This window comes from Drosophila biarmipes, chromosome 2L (assembly GCF_025231255.1).
Source record: "Drosophila biarmipes strain raj3 chromosome 2L, RU_DBia_V1.1, whole genome shotgun sequence".
NCBI lineage: Eukaryota > Metazoa > Arthropoda > Insecta > Diptera > Drosophilidae > Drosophila > Drosophila biarmipes.
Window position 1 is genome coordinate 8,482,005 of NC_066612.1, and position 16,042 is coordinate 8,498,046.

A 16,042-nucleotide genomic window follows, 5' to 3' on the forward strand; every position below is an offset into this window, starting at 1 on the left:
TTTTTATATCTTAATCTGATGGCAAATATACAATTTTATTATGCACAAAAATCAATATTCTAACACATTTTCATTATCTCTTGGGGAATGGAATCAATAAACAAATTTGAAGGCTCTTTTAAGTCCCATTAAATGAACACAAAAGTTTAGTTATTTTTACAGTGTAATTGTTTGGATCTCTCTTTTTAAAATAGTCACTAAAAATTGTAAACGTTTCAAAATGATCTTCGCTCTTTCTTACATAGTTTATCCAGCTGGACAAGCTATTCAAAATTCTTTAAAAATAAAACAAAATGCGCTTCACAATGCACAGGACGGGGGAGCAACATCCCCAACTGCGTTTAGTAGTTCACTCTGGAGGAGCGGGTGGTCTTGCTGATGTACTGTCGCTCCTCGTTCCGTGAACTGCTCGCACCGCCCCGTTCCCGATCGAATTTTTCATGTGAACGCTCCCGCGGTGACTTTTCCTGTAAAATAGCATATATTTTAGTAATGGGATAGTATGCCATATTAAGAAAGATTGTAAACGACGCAGCAGCATCCTAGTAAACCATGCGATACCGCTGCTGCACCACTTACATTCAGATTTTTCGCTTTAATTTACCAGAAACAGGATGTTAACTCACCCTATGCCGCTCTCTATCCCGCAGTTCTTCTTCACCGTTTTGTGCTAAAAATTTTTCATTCTTGAATGTCTTGAATATCCGGAAAATCATTCTTGCCTCACCTTCGCGCCGGCGCTTGTGTTCGTTGCTGTTCGACTCCTCGGTGCGATCGCGCTTGCGTCCCAGCTTGCGATCCTTGCGAGCGTCCCGCTCCTCATCCGACAGCTTGTCCTTGTTGCGCTCCTTGGTCTTGAGGCCACGCGCCTTCTTCACGCTGTCCACCAGTTCCTCCACCTTCTGCAACGGCACGGGATTAATGGTTGGTAAACACATATTGAACTTCTTGCCTCCGCTAAATCTTTTTACAATGTGGGTCTAACTACTTAAAACTGGAAGAAAAAAAACCGAAATGGTACAACTGTATCGGTGTTGCCCCGGAGTCCGTTTAGTGTCCTATGTCTAATATGGTTTATAAATCCGTCGTCCCCACCACGCGCCCATCACTTACCAGTGCGCAGTCTCAACATCAACGTATTAACAACTAAACTGGGCCGCACAGGTAACGGCAGGTGAGTAATCAGGGTGGCGGCAGAGTCGAAGATCCACGGGGTTTCTTCCGGATTTTGGGCGATGTCCACATGGCCAATGTTGGAGTATTATTAAAGAAATTCTGCAGCAAGTAATCCACGTTGGGATGTATAGATGACAGTTTCTTTTTATGTTTATGTTGATAGTCCGGATCCGAACATATTTGTGTTGATGATTGGGAATGTAAGACATAGGTTGTTCCAGTCTTATTGTTAAAAATTCCAGTGATCCAAAACATTGTTAATTGATAATCCGGAATGTAAAAGTATAAGTTTATCCATTATTTGTTCCATGGCACTCCAGTTTAATAATTTACAATTTTAAAACAGTGTAGTTGAATCCAGATGAAATATTTTCTGTAGATGTTCATCTTGTAATGGCTCTTTGGAGCCATGGGAGGATGGGTTAACATGCAGCTCGAACGGTTTGCAGAGATTTTGATTCATACTTTTATCGATCAGCTCTTCGCGTTTCATCACAAATTAACAAGGGGATGATGATTTAAGTACAAGTTTCAAAAATTCCATTATTTTGATTTCCATGGCAGAACATTCTTAATTCTTCCGGCTTAGCTACTTTGTTACTATTGCGGAATAGTTTCACAACGTATTGAAGACTTTTATTTTGGCCTTTGAATAATTTATGATTATTCTTGATGATTTCACTTTTTTTTCCTTTGTAGATTCAGTCAAAGTGTCTTGTTTCCTATCCTGTCAGTGTTTCCTATTAACTCGAGAGATTTTCCAACAACTTCTTTGTCGTATACTTCTTCTTCGAGCGAGTATCCTCGAGGCTTCCAGCGAAATCCTCGGCGATTTTTGCATCCTTTTAACTTGAGAGGGGATTTTCCAAATACTCCTTTGTCGACAACTTCTTCAAACTAGTATCCTCCGGGCTTCCAGGAAATCCAGATTCGTCTTTTGGCATTTGATTGTCGTCTTCATGGTCCCAGTACTTCAATTCGGTCCGTTAATTTAAAAACTACTCTTAACCTATTACAACTAATTAACAAATTTGAAAAAAAAATGTGTTCTTTCTTTTTAAGTGAACGAAGTTCCTGTCACATTGGTCTAAAAAGTTTCACTTTTTGCTTATATCTATGCTTAAAACTAAAACCCCGGAGTATACTAATTTGATACTTAGAACTAGGGAATATTTCAGATGAGAACGGGGTCCACCGCATCAAGCATCAGTATTGGTTTTGATATTTTTTAGGATGGTGGGGTTCGTTGTTGTTTTGTTGAATTTGGAGTCACAGAGTAGTAGTTGGTGTTGCAAATCGGTTTATGTCTCCCTGGCTCAATCAGAACTTGATGTATTTGCCCTCCAGATTCGATCGTCATCGTAGTGTTGTTGTTTTATATTGTTGATGTCTTAGCGTACTTATGTCTGCAACCATATGCTACTAACCTTTGAACTGCTGGTTGACGATTCCAATTTGCGACGCTTTGAATCTACTAAAGTGAAAGGTTACAAATTGAACGTCCCATAAACTAGATAAACTACGTACCTTTTTCGTATTCAATGGTCTCATGGCTACGTTGCCGATGCTGCATTGAGCCGTTGCTTTCGTTGGAAACTGAGCTGAGATCCCTCATGCGTCCCTCAAACTCCTCGTAGTGACGATTGTCGGTGTTGGCAACCAGGTCCACCGTCTCGACGCCATCTCCATGTCGATGACGCTCTTCGCCGGCGCGGCGCGATGTCTTCTCGCGCTTCCGCTGCTGCGCCTCCAGCTCCTCCAGACGCTGGGAACGTTCCCGCGACCGCTGATGCTGTTCGGCTTCTGTACGCTCCTTGACCCTCACCGTGTCCCTGGAGCTGCGATGACTACTAACGCTCCCGTGTCGCGGATCATGCGAGTCCTGCCTGTCTCGCTCCACATCCCGATTGCGGCTTTCACTCTGCCTGCTGCCATTGCTGCCGTTGTTTGTCTGCTCCACTGTCTCATCCTTGATGCGGGATTGGGACTCCCGTGGTGCAGGCAAATCACGTTGCTTGCTGTCACGATCGTTGTTGGATGCCGTTGAGCTCGTTGTAGACACCAAAGTGACGCTGTTGCCCTCGCTTTTAACGCTCTTTGACTCGCGGAGGGGTGCTAGTAGAAAAAGATGATTTTATAATTAGTAACCTTGCGTAAAGGTTTCATTTAATTTAATTAGTTTTCCTACCTGCTTTCGCCTCGGGCTCCTTGGGGCCCGAAGGAGCGCCTCCGCTGGCGACCTTCCCTTGCAGCGGTGGTGATGTGGGCGACAATTTCTCCGCTTTGATGGGAGTGCTAGGTACACCAGTGCCGGCTGGAGACTCCTTGCTGGACCTCTCGGCCATCTGGTGGAAATCGCTCTCCTTGAGCATGTGAGGGGTCTTCAGCTTCAGCTGGCCAATGTAGCTAGAGGCGATGGCATACAGATCCGGACGTTTCGTCTTCTCCTCCTCCCGCACCTTGTCCACCTTACGCTCTATGATTTGAGCCAGCTTGGCAAGAACTGGGTAGTGAGGCAGGATACGCATCAATATGATCAGTGCATTTCGGATCTGCATAAAGTCCTTCGAGTCCAAGCAAAAGACTATCGCCTTGGTGATCTTGTAGTGCCATTTGTGGCACACATGGCGGTAGTTCTCGTAGCCAACGTGGTCGTTAGCCTCCGAGAACTGATTGCTCACACGGAACTTGGTCACAAAACCAGGATAGTTGGCGCACTCTTTGTTGAATACCGCCTGATCCGCATGCCAGCGCATCACGGTCTCCAGCATGGCGCACAGGAAACGACCATACCGCGTAGCCTCGCCCTCCGTGCACGAAGTAACCGAATATGTGATATCACAGAATATCTACAAAATATAGAACAGGGTAAGTTTTTGTTTACAATATAAAGATATTTAGTACTTCTTACCCGATCGTAGCACAGCAAGGTAGAAAAGTTTGAAGTCTTGAGGTTGTGTATAGCGTGCACAAACTTGGCGCAGTAAAGTGCATCTAAAGCTGTGAAGGTGCAACGCGGGAAAAGGCAGAGCTGCAGGAACTGCGTGATGGTGTCGTTCTTGGCCGACTTGGCAGATCGAAGCAAGAACCAGCTATCCTTCTGCTCTTGCAGCCGCTGTGAGATCTTGTCCACGTGCTCGTGCTGCTTCTTGCGCTCGTCGTTCAACTTCTCCATTAGCGCAATGTACCGCTCCTGCTCCTTCTTGTTCTTGGACTGGTTCGAGTCCTTGCCCTCGGCCGCCTGCTGGGCCAGCTGCTTTAGCTTGCCAATTTCCCGCTGATAGCTCTCGTTCGGCACATGTAAGTCGTACATGCTCAGACTCCAAAAGGTTACCAGGAACTGCGGACTGATGTCCTCCCATACCTTAGCGCTGTGCAGTGGTCGCACGGACTCCACAATGGGGTTCATGATCAGCTGCGTGGCCTCCAAGTACTTTTGCAGCTTTTGCGCCGTGGTCAGCTTCTTGGCGTTCGGATCAGCCTTGCGCAGTTGATCGTATTTTTGCTGTAGAGTTTAAGGCTTAACAATGTGAAGAATAATTAGATTAATCAGACTTACATTGATTTGATGCGTGAACATGGGCCTGGCCAGGAAGAAAGCCACATCTGTATTGATGTGGTACTCCCGCAGCATGGTTATAATAGAGGGCAGCCGCTCCACATACTCATCAACCGAATAGGTGGACCCTAGGAAGGTACCAAACTGGACAAGGGTGTCCTGGCACTGGTCATAGAGATTTCCCACCAGCTTTAAATGACTGTGCGCCGCCGTCTCGCGATAGATCACGCAGTGCTTTTGCTGGGCCATCAATAGGCAAATCGCCACGGCGAGATCATTGTTGGCCAAGGCTTCCTTCAAGCGATTGGACGACTTTTTCGTATTCCTAACTTGGCTAAAGTAACCAGCCTGTAAAAAGAAAGAAATTCTTTAACGTATAGTAAAATAAAGTAACATGGATATTTACCTCTCCCCTGAGCTGCTCGCCACCACACATGGCCTGCAACTGATCGTTGGTCATCTCCTCACAGGACTCCACGCCCGCCATCTTGTGCACGATCTCCCGCAAAATCAGTAAGTCCAGACTCTTCTGCGACTTCAGCTGGTTGGCCACGTACTGCAGCAGTCCACTCAGCTCGATGCTGTACTTCTTGTAGATGGTGCCGCAGAAGGAGGCCAGGCTTTGAAGCCACAAGGATAAGGAGGTGCCATCATCCTTGAACCTTAGACGACCCGTTAACGTCAGAGACTCGATGATGCAGTAGCCCAAACAGTCAAAGGATAGGGCAGTTAGATACTTGAGCATGTCGCAGACGGGCCCTATGAGATTGTCATAGATTTGTATTTGCAAAAGGATCTGTTGAAAAGGAAATACAATTAAGAAACATTCAATTAACAAAACAATGTATAATAAACTCACATAATCAAACAGCAGTCCTGGGGCACAATGGCTGTACTTGCCCACCAGGCGACCCAGCTGTTTAACGTTCTCCTTGCTCACTCTCTTCATCAGCGCCTTGATATCCCGCTGAGCCAATCCACACCGCCTAATCAAATTTGGATGCAGCTGGTAGCTATCGTTCTTCCAACGTGCGTACAAACTGTAGCGGAAATGGTACGGGAAGTACTTGAGCACTGCCCAAATCTCCTCGGACATCGAGCAGTTGTTGTCCAGGTAGAGAAGAGAGGGCAGAATGCAGGCATCCAGCGCGCTCATAATGTCATAGTAGTGCTGCTCCGCCTCCGAATTCGGAGGTGGTCCATTCAAGCTATCCACGCCCATTTCCACTACTAGCTTTCGCATAATGCGGATTAGCTTGTACATCAGCACTGTATCGTAGTGCATGGCGGGACCCAACACATTAGCCATCGGCCAGGTGTACTTGCGCAAATCGCTGAATTCCTTTGCCTGCATCTTGGCTATCAACTTGGAATCGTCGTACAACCGATTTCTACTCTGCCTCCTTCCGGCAGGCGCCTTAAAGCACTTCTTATAGTAGATGCTCTCCACGGAGAGGTGAATCAGATCGGCAATCGCACGGGCAATAGGTTCCTGAAGCACAACCGCCTGCTCCGGCAGTTTCTGGATGATTTTGTAGGCGTTCTCCCAGTCACCCACTTTAAGTAGTGCCTCGCAGAGACCAAACTTTTGATTGGCATTGTATTTTTCCTGGTTAAAAGAATAATATTAGTAGAATTCATTTTTACTAGCCTTTACTACCTGTACCTCATTGAACTTTTTAACAGAGGGAGGCGGTGGGGGATCCTTTTCGTCTTCCTTCTTATTGGTTTGAATGAGGTTGAGCTTGCGCACCATTTCCCTGGCATCCGCCAACTCCTCCTCCCAGTCCGCCTTGATGCTCCCGTCGTTTGGAGTCAACCACACATAGACATCGTTCAGCTCGATGACGCCGTGCTTAAGCAAAAGGGCGCAAACATGGTACAAAGAGCGGGGTGTGCGGGAGTCCTTAAAGTGGCAGAACTTGTATCCAAGGACCTCGCAAATTATGGCACCGGTGGGCATGTAGCTGCGCAGCAGGGGGATGAACAAGTTCCAGCGATCTGGGCGAGTCTCAAAAGACTCGATAACAATGTCCAGCACGCGATTGGGGTCGAGGTTAAAGCAGCCTGTGCAAAGGATTAATCAATATTTAATATTTAACTATACAAAGTCCCCGTAAAGCTTTGTGGGTCGATTGGACCTAAGATATGTAAAGTAAATGTATTACCTATCAGGGATTTAATGATGTCCATAATGCCCTCTGGCGTGGTATTCTCATCGAATTCTTGATTGAGCTCTGTAATAAGCTTGGCGAAGCCTTCGCTCTCCTCACGAAAGAGATTAAAACGACGCTGCTTGTAGCTTAAAAAAGGGAAGGAGGGAATTACATAATTAATCAAACCAAAATGACTGTTATAATACATACTACAACTTTGTTTTGACCTTGATGAACTTGGAGTAGAAGCTCTTGTTCTTGACAATACCCGCCTCCTGTAGCGTATCGATTTCCAATCGCTCCTTCAACAAACTCTCTGGAACCACCTTGTCCAAGTCCTTGACCAGCTGCACGAAGGCATGTCGCAGCTCTTGAAAGTCATCGGTAATAAGAGATGTTTCGCTGTCCAGAATGTTTATCACGTCCACTATAAGGCTGGGGAAGTCCGCATGGAGGGCCTGAGAAAAACATAATTTTTCTATTACATAAGTGGTGCATAGACGATGTAATGTGGATTTCAACTACAATTTAGCCCTAGAACGAATCCCCTGCTACACACGATATTTTCCCACTCACCACGACTTCCAGGAGCAGATGGAGCACCAGGTCCTTCTTGTGAGTGTGGCGCAGGGCCTGCCAGAGGAGCTGGTAGATGGCATGGGAGATGCCCTGCTTGAAGTCGCCGTTCTGGTCGTAGACGGGCGTATCGGCCGCATCCTGCAGCTGCTGCTTGAGGTACTTCAGGCTAGAAGTAAACGTTTAATTTAGCTATGGTGAGATGGAAGAACACACAGTGGGTCCAAACAGTCGACACAAGAGCGCGCGCGAATATCCAGCAGCAGGACACAGACTGACGGCAGCCACTGTACTGCGAGTGTGTGTGCGCGTGTGCATATATGTATATCTCTGGCTGCGTTTGTATCGGTGTCTGAGCGTGGAACCACACACGTACAATTCGCTTCGTCCGGACTTGTCAAAGTGCTTGAAGATGTCCAGATTGAGGGAGCCGGGCTCCTTTCCGCCCGATCCGCTCGAGGCTCCGCCGTTTGTGTCCGACATCTCGGAGGTCCGGTTTTCCGCCGTAGCCGCCGCTCCATCGCCAACGCTGCCGCCACCGTCTTGCGTTCCCGTAACGCTCTTCAGCTTCTTCAGCCGTCGTATCCGCTCTGTGGATCTCTGCATCCTCGGATCAGGTGGAACACGCGGGCGCTTTGCTGCGGGGGCTCACTTGTGCTCCCGAATCGATTAGATCGCTGTACTTGTAGAAATATTTCCGCAAATTTTCACACTTTATGTTGAAGCAGTGACACAGTGTGACCGTTTCGCGGTCAGTGCGAATGCCAGGCGGCGAGCCGAAAATGTCCTACGACTTCCGAACTCAGGTGACCTTATTTTGGGAACGCTTGATATGAAACAAGTTCAGTTTTGAAATGTTTTTCAAATGTTCTGTTTCGAATCGAAATATTCATGTTTATGTACAAATGTTCTGTTTCGAATCGAAATATTCATGTTTATGTACTATTTTGTTTATCCTTATCCATATGTATTACCTATGCCTATTATGAGCCCTTTATTATTATTATTGAGTAATATTGTAATAAATTCAATGGAAACCTTTTCTTGATTTTATCTTTTCTAGTGTGGAATAAATACGACATGCATCTGCACATCTTATTCCCGAAGTTTCTTAGAAATCCTCCATCTCAGCCCCCTTTTCAATACGTTGACCCTTTTTATTAATTTGTATGCGCATATGATAAAGAAATCCCTTTAAATGCAATCTCAATCAATCAATGAATTTACATATGTGCATTAGCACACTGGCTGCTGAAATTTTAAATGATTAAGTGCCCAAATAGGAACCAAAACTGATAGGGTCTTTTCACTTTCAAAAATAGCATTATATAAATAATTACACACATTAATCTACTCTTGATCTCGAGTATTCAACCACATTTCTAAAAAAATTATACAGAAAATATTTAAACAAAATTCCTCTAGTCGTTGTATAGCTCAGTTTTTATTTTTAGCTTGAAGGCCTGACCATTTCTAAAAGAAATATATACGAATATAGCTTTAACAGATGAAAATGATTTGAACACAATTTTTATATTTGTAAACATTTACCTAGAACAACATAATACGTGTTCAAACGCAAGAAAATCATGGGGAAAACGGTCTTATATTAGGCATAATGCTATGACGTACAAATCAAGAGCATACTTTACATTGAGTACAGTAAATATAAAATTAAATCAATATAAAATGAAGACTAAAATTGTAAGGGGGATTCTTAAGAAAATCCATGTGAATGTAAAATCGTAAATTTAATTTGGATGATTGCTAATTGGTAGTAAATTGGAAACCCAATTCTCAAAGCAGGGCCTCGTTCTCAATCTTGACATCGCACTCAATCATGGAGCTGTCTACAAAGTCGTACGAGGATGGGGATTCAGGGCTACCGTTGTGGTAACTGGAATTGGAGACATAGCATTGGGGTTCCTCCGGTTGAGAGGCGTAACTGGAATCCGGAGCGGGCGTTAGTCTCGGCAAGCCACCCACTCCTTCACGTCCCACTCCTTCAAGCATCTGCTCATCCTCCTTCCGGAGTTCCACCAAAACTCGTGCCATCTCCATGCGAAACTTTAGATTGCTGATGGCTGACAGCGTCTTAACGTGCGGCACCATGCTCACCATGAAGCTGTAGTCCGAATCGTTCTTGAGGTCGGCCTCAGCGGCAGAACACGGCGTGGCCTGGCCATTCGAAATGGGGCCATCGTACTCGGGGGAGGTCTTCCGACGGCGACCCCTTTTTGGCGGGCGTGGCAGGAATTGGTTATTGTTTTTAAGCGGCAAGTGCATGGGCGAAGGCAAGGTGGGCGAGAGATCCTGGGTAGCTGGGGATCTGGGCTCCAAAGGCTTGATTAGCGAACCGCCATCTGAACCCGAATCCTGGGGCACCGACGATTCGCGCTTGAAAATGTCCCCGATGATCTCAAAGTCAACGGAGTCATCGTTTTCCAAGTCCACATCGATGGCAAAGTCCACCAGCCGGGTGGAGTCGCAGTCTTCCTGCTGTTCTGCGTCCAGATCGTAGACCTCTGGGGGAAAGGGCACCAGATGCTCCGGATCGAAGAGGTGACGCATAAACTCCAGCGATCGAAAGTAAGTCCAGTGGGACATTTGGATGCGCTGCTGCTGGATCTTGCGCACCTCCGCCCGGTAGCTGTCACGCATTCCCTTGAAACGCTTCTTGCACAGGGTGACTGGGAAGAATGTAATAGGTGTTATTTATAGTTGTCTAGGCACAAGACCCACTGCCTTGCCCGCCACTCACCATCCTGCTGCAGAATCTGCGCCACAGCGGCCCACTGGGCCGCCGCCTCCTGGTTGCGGTAGGCCATGGCCAAGTTGGTGTCCCACAGGCACCGGCGCTTGGCCACCTCCGCTATGAGCCGGAAGTTATCCGATTTCATGTTTGATGCGGGCCAGAAATTGTGGTTTGTCAACAATGCAATGCTCCGGTGGTTTCTGCACTTTCACAGCGATTTTTACGACCCAACGCGCTCACAGCAAACTCGACGAATGTGTGAGCGGTTATTTGTAATGTATTGAACTTGGTATCCAGAAACCCAGCTCACTTTGTTACGCTTCGCGGATAATTAGAGGAAAATAAAATTTTCCTAACGATAAAATCTGACTGCTTCCCTTTGCCACGCAAAACCTAACCCGGCAACTCTGGTCAAACAGCTGATCGGGGGTATTCCTGCTGCGAACAAAACGGTCACACTTACGAGGTGGCAACTCTGGCCGACTTGAGTGATTCACAAACAAATCGCTTTTTTTGCCGGCTGTGGGTTTTAAACTCAATTAAATAGATAAACAGCCATGTCGAATCCCGTGGAAGACTGCAAAGATGAGGACCTGCCGGCAAACACGCTGGAGCACTTCACCGAACTGCAGCAGGTGCTGGAGATGATCGAGAACATCAAATCGATTGCAGCTGGCACCTTTGAAAGGGAGTTCGAGCAGTACGCCCAGGTTTTGTCCAGATACCAGGAGCAGCCGCACCTGCTGGACCCCCACTTGGAGGAGCTGTTGGGCAAACTGCTGCAGAAGATACGCAAGCCGGATTTGGACACAGGAGAACGGCACGGGGCCTTCAAGTATCTCTACATCATTTGCAAAGTTCGCACCTACAAGGTTCTGGTCAAGTTTATGCCCCATGAACTGAGCGACCTGGAGTTCGTCCTGGACCTGCTGGGTCAGCAGGATCCCAAGGCATTTGAGCAGTGGGAAACCCGCTATATACTGCTCCTGTGGATGTCCATCCTGGTCCTAAACCCCTTTCACATGTCGAGATTGGATGCGTATGATACTACTCCCAATGCTACCACCAACTGCAGTGTTATTAACCATGTCCAGTCTAAAAACACCAAGATGGAACGCATCTTTGAGCTGATTCAGCTTTATGTGTCCTCCAACGACACGTGCAGCAGCATGGCTGCTTATCTAGCCGCCAAGTATTTCATTCGCAGCGACATCAAGGATCTGTATCTGGAGCGATTCCTGGACTGGATTATGCAGCAGCATCAGGCGGATACGGTGAATGTCAAGTTCGGCCAGTTGGCTGCAGTGGCTGCCATTTTAAAGCACGGCAAGCGCGAAGATCTTCTGCCTTATGCGGACAAACTCCTTCAGTGGATAACCTCCTGTCAGTACAAGGACGACAACGACTTTCTCAAGTACAAGAACTATGTGAAAATTGTCCAGAGAATCGGACTGGTGCACTTGAAGCCTCGCATTGCCAGCTGGCGGTACAAAAGGGGTAAGTTTAAATGGTAAATTTCGGTATGAAACCGTTTTAAATACTCTGCTTTATAGGCACTCGCTCGTTGGCCAACAATCTCAGCCAGGCCGCTGGAGCGGGAGGTGAATCAGCTGCTATGGAAGTATCGCCAGAAGAAGGCGAAGAGATTATTGTGCCCGATGCTATTGAAGAGGTGATAGAAGAGCTGCTCCAAGCTCTCCGAAGTGGAGGAAACGATATACGCTGGAGTGCAGCCAAAGGATTGGGCAGAGTCACCAACCGCCTTCCGAAGGAACTGGCTGATGAGGTCATTGGCTCAGTGATTGATATACTTAACCCACTAGAGCCCCACGAAGCCTGGCACGGTGCATGTTTGGCTTTGGCAGAACTGGCAAAAAGGGGATTACTGCTGCCACATCGATTGGAGGAGCTGGTTCCTCTCCTTATGCAGGCTCTATTCTACGATGAAATGAAGGGCTACATGTCCGTGGGTCAACACATCCGCGATTCCGCCTGCTACATGTGCTGGGCATTTGCCAGGGCCTACAATCCTGATGACGTGAAACCCTTTGTGCACAAAATCTCATCTGGACTGCTGACCGTAGCCGTGTTCGATCGTGAGGTGAACTGCAGGCGGGCTGCCTCCGCTGCATTCCAGGAAAGTGTTGGTCGCTTGGGAAACTTTCCCTTCGGCATCGAGATCTCTACCACCACCGACTTTTACTCTGTGGGCATTCGGCAGAATTCCTACCTAAACATCAGTGATTATATTGCACAGTTTGAGGTATACAGGGAACCTTTAATCAGTCATCTAGTGCAGCATAAGGTAAACCATTGGGATCCTGCTATAAGGGAGCTGACAGCCAAAGCCCTGTATAAACTTTCCTTAAGAGAGCCTGAGTACATAGCCGCAGTGGTGCTGCCACAACTGCTGGCCAAAACCGATACCATCGATATTAATTGCCGACATGGTTGCGTCTTGGCCATGGGAGAGATTACGCTGGCCCTTCGGAGTCTTGAGAAAAAGAGCGATCCACCCGTAACTTATCTTTCCAATCAAAGGATTGTGGAGCTCAACGAACTAATAAAAACGTTCATGAACAAAAACTGTTATCGCGGAATGAGCGGGGAGCTGATGAAGTCCTGCACTACTAACTACATAAAGAACTGCAGTCTGGCCAAACTGGAAGCGACGCCCGAGTGCGTGGGTATGTATTTATTTATGCTACTTCACGGAAATTGTTAATAATATGTTTTTCTTCAGCTTCCTGGCAAAAGGTCATAGATTCCTGCTTGATCACCAAGTCTTCCTCCATTCGAGATTCTGCGGTGGAGGCCTTCGGTGAACTCTGCGCCACATATTACTGCATGGATTTCAGACACCAGGAGAACGAAGCCATTATCAACGCCTATTTAATGGGAGCCGAGAACGATTTGGAGGAGCACATACGCATGGGATACATTGCTGCCTTGGGAGTGCTCCCATCCTTTATGATCCGTCCCCATCTGTCTGCTGTAATGGACAGTCTGGTGAAGCATTCGTTGACTCCCTTGCAAGCGGTCCTGGTGGGTGAAGTGGGTGATCGCGAGAATATCCAAACATACAGATGGAGCGAGGCGCGCACAGAAAGCGTGAGAGCTTTGACTAAAGTGGTAAAAACTGTGGGATATGGAGGTGGAATCCGTAAGTTTTAAATAACCACACGTTTTTTATGGTAGTACAATTTATCTTTTCCAGACTCTTTTGCACACCCTACCAACTTTAACAAGGTTATCAAATGCCTGCTAAAAGCTTTGGACGAGTACACGCTGGACAATCGCGGCGATATTGGAGCTTGGGTGCGGGAGGCGGCTATGACATCGCTCTACGAGATCGTGACTCAGTGTCCGCCTGATCTCCTCACTTCCGACCACGTCCATCAGATTGTGGTGGGCTTTATGCAGCAGGCTGTGGAGAAGATAGATCGCACTCGAGGACTAGGCGGCCGTCTCTGCTGCCAACTGATACACCATCAGCCCAGGATTCCACATATACGAGAGCATTCGAAACTTTTGGAAATATTCCCTGCAGATGCCGATTCCGTGCTTTGGCTATTTGCCGATCACACATTCCCACTGTTCTGTGAGCTGCTTGCTCTGCCAGACTACTCTAAAAGAGTGCTTCTGGGCCTCAGTGCCAGCATAGGTCAACTAACTGAATCTCTGGTAAGTTCGGTGATTTGTTTTTCTTTCTTTCGATCCTAAAATATATTTTTTCTGCAGATCAAGTATGCATCGAGTGCCCTTTTCCAGTTTTTACGTTCCAATCCCGAGACTGTGCCTCGTCTCTGCTCCGAGGTTGTTCAGATCTTTGAGGAGCACCTGCTGAACGAACGCGTTACCTATCCCATGCTCAGCTTCCTGGATATACTCATCGGGTCGGGAACTGTGGAGTCGGTGCTTCACGATGAATCAAATCCCTTTGCAGAGGATATCTTTAGACTGCTAAACCTTGAGGTTAAAGGCTACAAAAAGTTGTATAAGACAGCTTCCAGCATTAGTGCCTTCTGCCAGCTGCTTCAGGTTCCGCGCTTATCCAGGCGCATCCTCTCTAAGCTCTCAGTATTCCTTGGACTGCAGCATGTCCATGTTCGCAAAACCGCTGCCACAAAACTATACGAAGCGCTGGCTCTTCACGGCGATGTCACCGAAGTGCCCGAGGATAATTTGGATGAGATCCTTACCCTGCTTTCGGAAACCGACTGGACCATGCCGCTGGTGGAGGTGCGCCCTCTAAGGAACCAGTTGTGTCACCTGATGGACATTAAGCCCCCAGTGAGTGGAGCAGCTGCAGCCGCAGCTTTGCAACACGCAAATGCTGATAAATAAACATGCAGCAGTATAAGTTGAACTTCAGTATGTTTAGTATGTATTTGATATTTCATGCACAATAATACTGACAACGCTTACAAGATTTTAATTTTATAAAAATGTTTTTGGATTTAGTTTAAAACTAATATTACTGGAAAACTATTTTTGTAGCTAAGAATATTTACTAAAAATTAAAAAAATATCTCAATAAATCACAATTATATTGCTTTGCTTTTACCTATTTCGTGTAATATTTTAGAATGTATAACGTATATTTAAAAAATCGATTCTATTATTGTTTCCAAGACTGTGTTTTATGTGGGTGGTTGTATTCTATATCTGTGGAAGGTGAAGTCGCTACTGGAAAAGACCCCACATGCTAAGTGTGGTGTGGGACTGCGCTAAGGGTTAAAGAGACTAGATAACACTAGATTACATCCAACATTTTCGAAGAAGGATGATGGTATAGTAGTTCCTGGTATCAGTGCACCCATAGATAACAAAAATAAATTAAAAAAATATTTTTGCCTATTTTTTTAAGATTTGTTTGCACTTAATTAATTTAGATGATATAAGTTGTATTTTACAACTATAATGTCAACATTTATTGAGCTAAAACTCTTTAAACTTTGAACTTACTTTATGATTTAGGATTTCAACTCTAGCAGAAATTACCATCACCTTTGTCATCTTGGAGCATTTTTATTATGAAGCAAATATTATTATTAACGTAATTTTTGTAGCTTAACTTTACAAAAATTCACTAGTCTAAAAGTCACAAAAATAATTATTAAAAATAAATTTAAACTTTCTAATTAAGCCACCGAGCAATTCGTAAAGTGCGATAACTTATATTTCCTATGTACCGTTTTTGCATAAATATTTATTTTCCTTTATTTATCTGTAATTATCCGCTAATTATAGTTAATTTCTTTAAAAGCCAAGATTAAAGATAATAGTGCAGTAGCATAAAGCTGCAAAATTATTTCCCTTACAGTTGAAATACAGATAGGTTTTCAATTAACCACCTGGTAATATGAATATTTCAAAGCCAATTGATTTCATAGCTGGCCAGAGCCAAGACCACGGCTAAAAGCGAACTGGTTTTCTTTCTGCTGTTGACTGACCTTGCTCAACTATACGTCACAGGGGGGCATGTACCTCCTTATCCCTTTGCGATTTTCACAGCGAACCATAAACAAGTTTTAAATGGTAAACAAGATGCCAGGAACATTCTGGAAATATGTAGTTTTAATTGATCTACTTAACAATTTCGCGTGAGGCACTAAAAACGCCCTATGGGCTGTGACGCCATCGGAGCTCATTGAACCTATCCCCCATCAAATCTCGTTCAGAAATGGTTTCTCCCCCACGAATGCTGCATTTTCTCGTTTGACAAGCATCAGTTAAGATCTCTCTATACGCAGAGTGCAGTTTGTACCCTAACAAACCGGGGATTTCAGCTGATATATGCATGGAAAATGCTGACTC

General features: G+C 45.7%; 3 protein-coding genes across 6 annotated transcripts; 1 reads left to right on the forward strand and 2 right to left on the reverse strand.

Annotated features, from left to right (window-relative positions):
* Positions 1-10: 10 nt before the first annotated feature.
* Positions 11-8,231, reverse strand: LOC108032562 (THO complex subunit 2). Of its 4 annotated transcripts, none has more exons than XM_017106444.3 (15): positions 7,844-8,230; positions 7,468-7,636; positions 7,102-7,349; positions 6,904-7,037; positions 6,402-6,802; positions 5,595-6,344; positions 5,142-5,531; positions 4,736-5,083; positions 4,088-4,681; positions 3,365-4,025; positions 2,704-3,291; positions 2,604-2,647; positions 728-902; positions 627-670; positions 11-467 (listed from the first exon to the last, which is right to left on the reverse strand). In XM_017106444.3, the coding sequence occupies exons 1-15, from the start codon at positions 8,071-8,073 to the stop codon at positions 342-344; spliced, it is 4,902 nt and encodes a 1,633-aa protein (XP_016961933.1). In that variant the 5' UTR covers positions 8,074-8,230; the 3' UTR covers positions 11-341. The 4 variants fall into 4 exon arrangements, 2 of the variants coding, with proteins under 2 accessions (XP_016961933.1, XP_016961932.1); XM_017106443.3 differs by having other exon boundaries at positions 2,604-2,650; XR_006368352.2 differs by lacking the exons at positions 11-467; positions 627-670 and having other exon boundaries at positions 767-902; positions 1,114-2,647; positions 7,844-8,231.
* Positions 8,232-8,889: 658 nt separating this feature from the next.
* LOC108032819 (uncharacterized) lies at positions 8,890-10,632 on the reverse strand. Its single transcript, XM_017106833.3, has 2 exons — positions 10,229-10,632; positions 8,890-10,157 (listed from the first exon to the last, which is right to left on the reverse strand). Exons 1-2 carry the CDS (start codon positions 10,365-10,367, stop codon positions 9,265-9,267), a joined length of 1,032 nt encoding a protein of 343 aa, XP_016962322.1. The 5' UTR covers positions 10,368-10,632; the 3' UTR covers positions 8,890-9,264.
* A 52-nt stretch (positions 10,633-10,684) lies between these two features.
* On the forward strand, positions 10,685-14,788 carry LOC108032727 (tubulin-specific chaperone D). Its single transcript, XM_017106707.3, has 5 exons — positions 10,685-11,719; positions 11,776-12,909; positions 12,966-13,385; positions 13,440-13,906; positions 13,964-14,788. The coding sequence occupies exons 1-5, from the start codon at positions 10,780-10,782 to the stop codon at positions 14,567-14,569; spliced, it is 3,567 nt and encodes a 1,188-aa protein (XP_016962196.1). The 5' UTR covers positions 10,685-10,779; the 3' UTR covers positions 14,570-14,788.
* The last annotated feature ends 1,254 nt before the right edge of the window (positions 14,789-16,042 follow it).